Source organism: Petromyzon marinus, unplaced genomic scaffold, assembly GCF_048934315.1.
Source record: "Petromyzon marinus isolate PM22_M1 ecotype Great Lakes invasive population unplaced genomic scaffold, UKy_Petmar_22M1.pri1.0 PM_G_Scaffold_108, whole genome shotgun sequence".
Taxonomy (NCBI): domain Eukaryota; kingdom Metazoa; phylum Chordata; class Hyperoartia; order Petromyzontiformes; family Petromyzontidae; genus Petromyzon; species Petromyzon marinus.
Genome location: NW_027422660.1, coordinates 221,081 through 232,256, shown reverse-complemented (window position 1 = coordinate 232,256; position 11,176 = coordinate 221,081). Strand labels below are relative to the sequence as shown.

The window sequence follows — 11,176 nt, the reverse complement described above, 5'->3', positions numbered from 1 at the left end:
CATTATCATAACCACGCCCACTCGCATAAATTAATACGATTACCTCTCGAATCAGCATAATTTATGCGCATAATTACACTGATTAACATAATTTCAGATAAATTATGCAAATCTCAAATTTCATTTAATTTTCATTATTTTCATCAATTTTCATAACACCTATATATACAGCACCTACCAGACAGTCTCGCCCCTTCACCTGATGAAGGCCGCTTGTGTTGTGGCCGAAACGTCGTGAGAATATTATTGTTATTTTATCAATTTATTATTTTATTCTCATTCTACGTGACTTTACCGAAAGAACCAAACAAGATGAATCATTGCAGTCACGAAAGCTTTAAATCGAAATTCAGTTGGGATCAAACAACAACAACAAATCTTCTTGGTTCTTTCGGGGGGGGTTCACCCGCTCGCGAAGCGACAAGCCCCGGCGTTGCCCCGGCAACCACGGCAAGATGGGGCGCGGCAAGGTGGAGCACGGCAAGGTGGAGCACGGCAAGGTGGCGCACTCTCGCTCCTCCCCCCCCCCACCCCGAGCCGCTTCTCAAAAATCTTCCTCCCTCGCCTCGTCGTCATCTTCGTCTTTGAAAACCTGCGGGGGTCGGAATAAATGAGAGAGACGGTGACCGACCCCACCCACCCCCCCCCTGGGGTGGCCAGAAGCGGATCGCTCACTCAGCCTAAGCAGGAGCATCGGTGATGTGGGCGGACACTCGCTCACCGCTCGCTCGCTCACCGCTCACCGCTCGCTCGCTCACCGCTCACCGCTCGCTCACCGCTCACTCACCACCCACCCCTCCTCACCGCGTAGTCGTAGCTTCCAGCTCCGCTGTCTTGGTGCTGAGGCTGCGGTGGCAACTCGTGCAGCCCTTCATCCGCCTTGTTGCCACTCTCTAGCGTTAGCAACTACACACGGAGCATCCCCACAACACGCACAGTGTGTGGTGAATCTGTGGGTCTCTGTGTGTGGTGAGTCTGTGGGTCTCTGTATGGTGAGTCTGTGGGTCTCTGTGTGGTGAGTCTATGGGTCTCTGTGTGGTGAGTCTGCGGGTCTCTGTGTGTGGTGAGTCTGTGGGTCTCTGTATGGTGAGTCTGTGGGTCTCTGTGTGGTGAGTCTATGCGTCTCTGTGTGGTGAGTCTGTGGGTCGCTGTGTGGTGAGTCTGTGGGTCTCTGTGTGGTGAGTCTGTGGGTCTCTCTGTGTGGTGAGTCTATGGGTCTCTGTGTGGTGAGTCTGTGGGTCTCTGTGTGGTGAGTCTGTGGGTCTCTGTGTGAGTCTGTGGGTCTCTGTGTGGTGAGTCTATGGGTCTCTGTGTGGTGAGTCTGTGGGTCTCTGTGTGGTGAGTCTATGGGTCTCTGTGTGGTGAGTCTGTGGGTCTCTCTGTGTGGTGAGTCTATGGGTCTCTGTGTGGTGAGTCTGTGGGTCTCTGTGTGGTGAGTCTGTCGGTCTCTGTGTGAGTCTGTGGGTCTCTGTGTGGTGAGTCTATGGGTCTCTGTGCGGTGAGTCTGTGGGTCTCTGTGTGGTGAGTCTATGGGTCTCTGTGTGGTGAGTCTGTGGGTCTCTGTGTGGTGAGTCTATGGGTCTCTGTGTGGTGAGTCTGTGGGTATTATTTTGGCAATCGTCATCAGGAGGAGAAAAGAGGGGGATGAAAGCCGCTGAAGCAGCAGGCTGTTTTAAAGTTTTAAAGTTGGGTGTAGTCCAAGGGTCATAAACAAAGTGGGCACAACTTTACCGAAAGACCCAAAGAAAATGAATTCCTGCAGTCACGAAAGCTTTAGGTCGAGTCTAACTGTGTCTCTGTATATACACTACACTACTATATACTACACTATACACTACACTACTATACACTACACTACTATACACTACACTACACACTACACAGAATACGGAGAGAGACACGGATGGACTGGGCCTCTGTGTCCTGGCGGTGTGCCACTCACGGAGCCACGGTCGCCCGCCGCGTTTCTCTGCGGTGCCTTGGGGAGCGTGGGGGGATCCTCCCTGCACGCATGTGGGTAGTGGGGGGGTGGTGGGGTAGTGGTGGGGGGGGGGCACAGCGGCAGGTCGTCACACAGACGACCCCGCGGGCACCGCCGACGTCCGCCCGACGTCCGAGAGAAGCGAGCGACTCACGAGGGGCCCCAGGGCTCGTGACGACGCTGACGCTGACGGCGGTGGCGGTAGAGCAGCAGCAGCGTGGCCACCAGGGCGAGGGACACGGCGAGGATCGCGGCCGGAGCGGCCCAGCTGGCCCGGCCCGCCGCCGCTGCCGCCGCAGAATTCTCTGCGTGGCCAAACGGTCCCCCGCGTGGCGTCAGCGTGCCGCCGTAGTACGACGACAACCGCCGCGATGACCACACGCGCCAGGCTAGGTGCGCTTTGAGGCTCGCGGCGCTCGCACCCGGGCGTTGCGGGTCGAGGGAGCGAGACGGAGGGACGGACGGAGACAAAGTTCCCCCGTGAAGGCCCTGGCGGACTGTCAGGGCGGGTGCTGTTAGCGAGTATCAGCAGCTGTGAAGGCCGTGATTGTGACAAACGAGGGGATGGGTGGCCAGAACAGGGACACACACACACGCAATACACACACATGCACATGGACACACACACACACACGCACACGAACACACACACGGACACACACACACGAACACACACGCACACACACACACGGACACACACGCACACACACACACATGCATGCACACGCACACGGACAGACACGCACACACACACGAACAGACATGCATGCACACACACACACACACGGACACGCACACACGCACCAACACACACACACGTACACACATGCACCAACACACACACACGAACACACACACACGCACACACACGCACACGGACACACACGCACACACACGCACACACACATGCATGCACACGCACACGGACAGACACGCACACGCACACACACACACGAACAGACATGCATGCACACACACACGGACACACACACGGACACGCACACACGCACCAACACACACACACACAAACCAACACACACACGTCCACGGACACACACACACCCACACACACACACCCACACGTACACGCACACACACACACACACACGTACACGGACACACACACATGCAACATTCAGAGATGCGAACAAACCTGTTCGTGTGTCCAGTTGCCTGTTCGGACCGAAAGTCGTGAGTTCAACCGGCGTGCAACAGACGGCGGTGGTGGCATCTACATCTGTAGAACGTGAAGAACCAGTGGCATTTACATCTGTAGAACGTGAAGAACCAGTGGCATCTACATCTGCAGAGCGTGAAGAACCAGTGGCATCTACATCTCCAGAAGGTGAAGAACCAGTGGCATCTACATCTCCAAAAGGTGAAGAACCAGTGGCATCTACATCTGCAAAACGAGAAGAACCAGTGACATTAATATCAACAGAATACGAAAAAACAGTGACATGTACATCTGTAGCACGTAAAGAACCAGTGGCATCTACATCTGCTGAACGTGAAGAACCAGTGGCATCTACATCTGCAGAGCGTGAAGAACCAGTGGCATCTACATCTGCAGAGCGTGAAGAACCAGTGGCATCTACATCTGCAGAACGTGAAGAGAACGTCAATAACCAGTGGCATCTCCATCTGCAGAACGTGAAGAACCAGTGGCATCTACATCTGCAGAACGTGAAGAACCAGTGGCATCTACATCTGCTGAACGTGAAGAACCAGTGGCATCTACATCTGCAGAGCGTGAAGAACCAGTGGCATCTACATCTGCAGAGCGTGAAGAACCAGTGGCATCTACATCTGCAGAACGTGAAGAGAACGTCAATAACCAGTGGCATCTCCATCTGCAGAACGTGAAGAACCAGTGGCATCTACATCTGCAGAACGTGAAGAACCAGTGGCATCTACATCTGCAGAGCGTGAAGAACCAGTGGGATCTACATCTGCAGAACGTGAAGAACCAGTGGCATCTACATCTGCAGAACGTGAAGAACCAGTGGCATCTACATCTGTAGCATGTAAAGAACCAGTGGCATCTACATCTGCTGAACGTGAAGAACCAGTGCATCTACATCTGCAGAGCGTGAAGAACCAGTGGCATCTACATCTGCAGAGCGTGAAGAACCAGGGGCATCTACATCTGCAGAACGTGAAGAGAACGTCAATAACCAGTGGCATCTCCATCTGCAGAACGTGAAGAACCAGTGGCATCTACATCTGCAGAACGTGAAGAACCAGTGGCATCTACATCTGCAGAGCGTGAAGAACCAGTGGGATCTACATCTGCAGAACGTGAAGAACCAGTGGCATCTACATCTGCAGAACGTGAAGAGCCAGTGGCATCTACATCTGCAGAGCGTGAAGAACCAGTGGCATCTACATCTGCAGAACGTGAAGAATCAGCGGCATCTACATCTGCAGAGCGTGAAGAACCAGCGGCATCTACATCTGTAGAACGTGAAGAACCAGTGGCATCTACATCTCCAGAGCGTGAAGAACCAGTGGCATCTACATCTGCAGAACGTGAAGAACCAGTGGCATCTACATCTGCAGAGCGTGAAGAACCAGTGGCATCTACATCTGCAGAAGATAATGAGCTTTGGGTCTCCATGTGAGTCTATGGGTCTCTGTGTGAGTAGTCTATGGGTCTCGGTGTGATGAGTCTATAGGTCTCTGTGTGAGTCTATGGGTCTCTGTGTGAGTAGTCTATGGGTGGCTGTGTGATGAGTCTATGGGTTTCTGTGTGAGTCTATGGGTCTCTCTGTGAGTAGTCTATGGGTCTCTGTGTGAGTAGTCTATGGGTGTCTGTGTGAGTAGTCTATGGGTGTCTGTGTGATGAGTCTATGGGTCTCTGTGTGAGTAGTCTATGGGTGTCTGTGTGATGAGTCTATGGGTCTCTGTGTGAGTAGTCTATGGGTCTCTGTGTGAGTAGTCTATGGGTGTCTGTGTGAGTAGTCTATGGGTGTCTGTGTGAGTCTATGGGTCTCTGTGTGAGTAGTCTATGGGTGTCTGTGTGAGTAGTCTATGGGTGTCTGTGTGAGTAGTCTATGGGTCTCAGTGTGAGTCTATGGGTCTCTGTGTGATGAGTCTATGGGTCTCTGTGTGAGTAGTCTATGGGTGTCTGTGTGATGAGTCTATGGGTCTCTGTGTGAGTAATCTATGGGTCTCTGTGTGAGTAGTCTATGAGTGTCTGTGTGAGTAGTCTATGGGTCTCTGTGTAAGTAGTCTATGGGTCTCTTTGTGAGTAGTCCATGGGTGTCTGTGTGAGTAGTCTATGGGTGTCTGTGTGAGTAGTCTATGGGTCTCTGTGTAAATATTCTATGGGTGTCTGTGTGAGTAGTCCATGGGTCTCTGTGTGAGTAGTCTATGGGTCTCTGTGTGATGAGTCGATGGGTCTCTGTGTGAGTATTCTATGGGTCTCTGTGTGAGTAGTCTATGGGTCTCTGTGTGAGTCTATGGGTCTCTGAGTGAGTAGTCTATGGGTGTCTGTGTGAGTAGTCTATGGGTCTCTGTGTGAGTCTATGGGTCTCTGTGTGAGTAGTCTATGGGTCTCTGTGTGAGTAGTCTATGGGTGTCTGTGTGAGTAGTCTATGGGTCTCTGTGTGAGTAGTCTATGGGTGTCTGTGTGAGTAGTCTATGGGTGTCTGTGTGAGTCTATGGGTCTCTGTGTGAGTAGTCTATGGGTGTCTGTGTGAGTAGTCTATGGGTGTCTGTGTGAGTAGTCTATGGGTCTCTGTGTGAGTAGTCTATGGGTGTCTGTGTGAGTAGTCTATGGGTCTCTGTGTGAGTAGTCTATGGGTGTCTGTGTGAGTAGTCTATGGGTGTCTGTGTGAGTCTATGGGTCTCTGTGTGAGTAGTCTATGGGTGTCTGTGTGAGTAGTCTATGGGTGTCTGTGTGAGTAGTCTATGGGTCTCTGTGTGAGTAGTCTATGGGTGTCTGTGTGAGTAGTCTATGGATCTCTGTGTGAGTAGTCTATGGGTGTCCGTGTGAGTAGTCTATGGGTGTCTGCGTGAGTAGTCTATGGGTCTCTGCATGATGAGTCTATGGGTCTCTGCATGGGGCAGTGTCAATCCTCACCGATGACAGAGAGGTTGACCCTCCCCTCGAAGTTGTCGTGGCGGAAGGTGGCCACGTGGCAGAGGAAGAGGCCCCCGTCGCCAGCCCGCACGTCCAGCAGCTCCAGCGAGACGTCGCCGGGAGGCCCCCCAACGCGGAACCGCAGTCGGCCCGCGAGGGACGAGTTGGAGTACGCCGTGCCGTGCAGCGGGCTGAGTGCGGCCAAATTGGCCCCCGCCCAGACGTTGCCACGGGAGGCCTTCAGCCAGTTGGCCTGCACCACCACCACGGCCGCACCCCACAGAACGCAGCGCAGCAGCGCCACCTTCTGGCCGACCACCGCCGTGACCTGGCCGTCCGTGTCGACACCCACACGAGGGGCTGGGTGGGAAGACAACACAGAGACCCATAGACTACTCATAGAGACCCATAGACTACTCATAGAGACCCATAGACTACTCATAGAGAGCCATAAACTACTCACACAGACACCCATAGACTACTCACAGAGACCCATAGACTACTCATAGAGACCCATAGACTACTCACGCAGAGTCCCATAGACGACTTATAGACCGACAAGACTATTTACGCAGAGATCCATAGAGTACTCATAGAGACCCATAGACTATCTTCTTTGGTAATTTCGATAAAGTCACGTAGAATGAGAATAAAATAATAAATTGATAAAATAACACAATAATATTCTTACGACGTATCGGCCACAACACAAGCGGCCATCATCAGGTGAAGGGACGAGACTGTCTGGAGGACAGCGCTGGTCTGAGCGTGGCTGTGTTCGCTCCAGCGCTGTCCTCGTGTTCGCTCCAGCGCTGTCCTCCAGACAGTCTCGTCCCTTCACCTGATGAAGGCCGCTTGTGTTGTGGCCGAAACGTCGTGAGAATATTATTGTGTTATTTTATTTTATCAATTTATTTTATTCTCATTCTACGTGGTGACTTTACCGAAAGAACCAAAGATGAATCCTTGCAGTCACGAAAGCTTTAAATCGAAATCCATAGACTACTCATAGAAACTCATAGACTACTCACGCAGAGTCCCATAGACCACTCAGAGACCCACAAGACTACTCACACAGAGACCCATAGACCACTCATAGAGATCCACAAGACTACTCACACAGAGACCCACTTCACACGCACAAAAATACCTCTCACTCATTCACCCAGCCACCCACTCACCCACGGTGCTGTGTGGTGGAGGGACGGAGACACACGACAGTGGAGACCACTCCCCTGCCTTCCACCGTGGCAAGTCGGCTACCATTCTCACGCGGACACAGTACTCATCCTCGCGTCCCGGCAGAAGCATCATTCGGTGTTGGTACCGGCATCCGATGAAGCGCTCCTGGCAGTAAGCATCATCATCATCAGTAGTAGCAGCAGTAGTAGTAGCAGCAACAGCATCATCATCAGTAGTAGTAGCATCATCAGTAGTAGTGTCATTGGTAGTATCATCATCATCAGTAGCAGCATCGCCACCCACCCACTCAACCACGCACATCTCCCGCCACAACCTCCCGACCCCCGTCACAACTCCCGCAATCTCTCACCGTGAGTTGAACGCCGCCTCTTGTCGAAATGTCAACCTGATGGTGGAACTTCACGTCGTGCGACACCAGCGCCCTCCACCCCCGCCCGACGGAGACCAACAACGACAGCTTCCGCACCTCCGGCTCTCCGTCGACCACTGCCTCCAACTCCCCAGCCACCCCAGGACCACCGTCATCACGGCGGTCATCGTCACCGCCGTCACGGTCATCGTCATCGCCGTCGTCGTTGTCGCTGTAGCCATCATCGTCGTTGTCTTCATCGTCACCCACAACACCGCACTCCTCATCCTCATCCTCACCACCATCGCCCTCCTCCTCCTCCTCCCCCCGCGTCAGTTTGTCGAGCCTCAGGGTGAACGACGGAGCGCTGAGCACAGCTGAGACACGGGAGAGGGGGGGTCATGGCGAGGGATGTTTGTGTGATCTCTCCCTGTCCTACAGAGTGAGTGAGTGAGTGCAGTTTGTGTGATCTCCCCCTGTCCTACAGAGTGTGTGAGTGGAGTTTGTGTGATCTCCCCCTGTCCTACAGAGTGTGTGGAGTTTGTGTGATCTCCCCCTGTTCTACAGAGTGTGTGAGTGGAGTTTGTGTGATCTCCCCCTGTCCTACAGAGTGAGTGGAGTTTGTGTGATCTCCCCCTGTCCTACAGAGTGAGTGAGTGGAGTTTGTGTGATCTCCCCCTGTGCTACAGAGTGAGTGAGTGGAGTTTGTGTGATCTCCCCCTGTCCTACAGAGTGAGTGAGTGGAGTTTGTGTGATCTCCCCCTGTGCTACAGAGTGAGTGAGTGGAGTTTGTGTGATCTCCCCCTGTCCTACAGAGTGAGTGGAGTTTGTGTGATCTCCCCTTGTGAGCCGAAGACACACACACAGGCAGAAAGAGTCACAGACATACACAGCGACACACACAGACAAAGATGACAAAGATCCTCCGTGTAGCCTGAAAAATACCGTTGGGGCAAGTGCTGTTAGTGAGCACCAGACAGACACGGACAAAGAGAGACACAGAGAGACACAGAGAGACACACACACACAGAGACACAGAGAGAGAGAGACACAGAGAGACACACACACAGAGACACAGAGAGAGACACACACACAGAGACACAGAGAGAGAGACACACACACAGAGACAGAGGCATATGTACAATCTCGTGCCACTCACTTTCCATCAAGGGCAGGACCACAACCGCGACCCAGGGTGAGGATCGTGACGGCGAGGATGAGAAGGAGAATCTCACACGGAGGAGGTAGCGGTCACCGGGATCGTCCAGCGCCGAGGAGACGTCGCACCGTGTCTCCGTTGTTGCAGCGCAGACGGTCTGCCAGCGGGCTTGTCTGAAGCTGCGCAGACAGAGACACAGGGAGGAGTGGTGAGGGTGGTGAGGAGCCAGTGGGTGAGAGAGACGTGTGTGTGTGTGAGTGGGTTGGTGGATGAGTGGGTTGGTGAGTGAGTGGGTGAGTGGGTTGGTGAGTGGGTGAATGGGTTGGTGAGTGAGTGGGTGAATGGGTGAGTGGGTGATTGAGTGGGTGAGTGAGTGGGTTGGTGAGTGAGTGGGTTGGTGAGTGGGTTGGTGAGTGAGTGGGTGGGTGAGTGGGTTGGTGAGTGAGTGGGTGAGTGGGTAAGTTGGTTGGTGAGTGAGTGGGTGAGTGGGTTGGTGAGTGAGTGGGTGAGTGAGTGGGTTGGTGAGTGAGTGGCTGAGTGAGTGAGTTGGTGAGTGAGTGAGTGAGTGGGTGAGTGGGTTGGTGAGTGGGTGAGTGGGTTGGTGAGTGAGTGGGTAAGTGAGTGGGTTAGTGAGTGGGTGAGTGGGTTGGTGAGTGAGTGGCTGAGTGAGCATCTCACAGTTTGCTCTGAACTCTGTATGTAACATTCAGGAACGTTGAGTTGGTCGTGGTCGTGGTGGTCGAGTTGATGGTTAAAGGATCAACAAGTGGGGGTCTATCCCCTCCATCCCCACTGGGAGCCGCTTCAACGGGGTCCCAGCAAAGGGTCGCCAGGAGGTCTCGAGACTCCAAACGAACATTCAGTGGGAACAGCGGAGCTGGGCAGATGGGGAAAAAACACTCAAGAGTGCGCTAACCACTGCACCACCACTCCTCACTCACACACAGTGCGTTAACCACTGCACCACCACTCCCCACACACTTACACACACAGTGTGCTAACCACTGCACCACCACTCCACACACACAGTGCGTTAACCACTGCACCACCACTCCCCACTCACACCCACACAGTGCGTTAACCACTGCACCACCACTCCCCACACACACACAGTGCGTTAACCACTGCACCACCACTCCCCACACACAGTGCGCTAACCACTGCACCACCACTCCCCACACACTCACAGTGCGCTAACCACTGCACCACCACTCCCCACTCACACACAGTGCGCTAACCACTGCACCACCACTCCCCACACACTCACACACAGTGCGCTAACCACTGCACCACCACTCCCCACTCACACACACACAGTGCGCTATCCACTGCACCACCACTCCCCACACACACACAGTGCGCTAACCACTGCACCACCACTCCACACTCACACAGTGCGCTAACCACTGTACCACCACTCCCCACTCACACTTACACAGTGCGCTAACCACTGCACCACCACTCTCCACACAATCACAACCTGGCACCCGATTTATCGACCACTTCGGGCTCTGCTCACCGTGGCTGCTGCACGTGACAAGGTGGTGGAGGAGGAGAGGCAGGATGAAGGGGAAGAGTAGGCCAAGTTTGTAGAGTTTCGACATCGCCATTAACTCCACACGCAGCCACGCGCCCGCCTCACCCAAGTCACGTGCTGAGGAAATCGATTCAAGGTTAAATTAAAAACTCGGATCGATTCCTATGGGGATAACAAATGCGAATCGATAGTGGTCAAAAATGTAGCCGATGGCATCGATCCCTATTGGGACTGCATTGGAATTGACGTTGGTCGTGAGTGTAAAATGGAATCGAATACATTTTCGATAACATGGGAATTGATTATGGCGATTTGTTCTAACATAGGAATCGATCTAGCTAGTGATTTGAAGCGCATAGAATCGAATCCCATTGGGATACCTACAATGAGAATCGATTGTGTTAGAAAAGGAGAGCGTTTAGAATCGATTCCTATTGAGAATGAATCAGAATCAGAAAGGGTATTCGCCATGAAAGTTCACACCGACACGGAAGTTACTTTGGCAGGATGGTGCATACATTCAACATATAGGAATCTAAAATCTTAAATAAGTTTTAAACAAGTCTTACTATAATAATAAGGATTAAAAGTCTAACTAACACCAAGGGGCTGAAGTATATAAAATTGAATAAATATCGAATATAAAATAGCTTTAAGATATAATTTAAAAAAATACAAATAGGTTAACATAGTTAATATCGGCAAGGTTTCATTATGTAGATAAAATGTTAACAGGCCAGCAGCAGATGGGAAGAAACTGTCTTTATGGCGTGAGGTTTTGGTCCTGATGGACCGAAGCCTTCTGCCGGAGGGGAGTAGCTGAAACAGAGAGTGTCCAGGGTGGGAGGAATCGGCCACAA

General features: G+C 52.6%; 1 protein-coding gene across 2 annotated transcripts; it reads right to left on the bottom strand.

Annotated features, from left to right (window-relative positions):
* Positions 1-320: 320 nt before the first annotated feature.
* Positions 321-10,439, bottom strand: LOC142908879 (uncharacterized). 2 transcript variants are annotated; one of them, XM_076059521.1, is made up of 11 exons: positions 10,299-10,439; positions 9,458-9,656; positions 8,780-8,958; positions 7,621-7,997; positions 7,250-7,415; positions 6,069-6,428; positions 3,135-3,383; positions 2,136-2,478; positions 1,943-2,003; positions 805-906; positions 321-592 (listed from the first exon to the last, which is right to left on the bottom strand). In XM_076059521.1, the coding sequence occupies exons 1-11, from the start codon at positions 10,387-10,389 to the stop codon at positions 545-547; spliced, it is 2,175 nt and encodes a 724-aa protein (XP_075915636.1). In that variant the 5' UTR covers positions 10,390-10,439; the 3' UTR covers positions 321-544. The 2 variants fall into 2 exon arrangements, with proteins under 2 accessions (XP_075915636.1, XP_075915637.1); XM_076059522.1 differs by having other exon boundaries at positions 2,136-2,286.
* Between the last annotated feature and the right edge of the window lie 737 nt (positions 10,440-11,176).

Bases quoted from the DNA above. Each gene is read 5' to 3' on its own strand.
- LOC142908879 (XM_076059521.1), bottom strand. From the start codon at position 10,389: ATGGCGATGTCGAAACTCTACAAACTTGGCCTACTCTTCCCCTTCATC. The intron at 9,657-10,298 runs GTGAGCAGAGCC...CCATCTGCCCAG, and splicing joins TGTCACGTGCAGCAGCCACG to CTCCGCTGTTCCCACTGAAT. The intron at 8,959-9,457 runs GTGAGATGCTCA...CTGTCTGCGCAG, and splicing joins TACAGAGTTCAGAGCAAACT to CTTCAGACAAGCCCGCTGGC.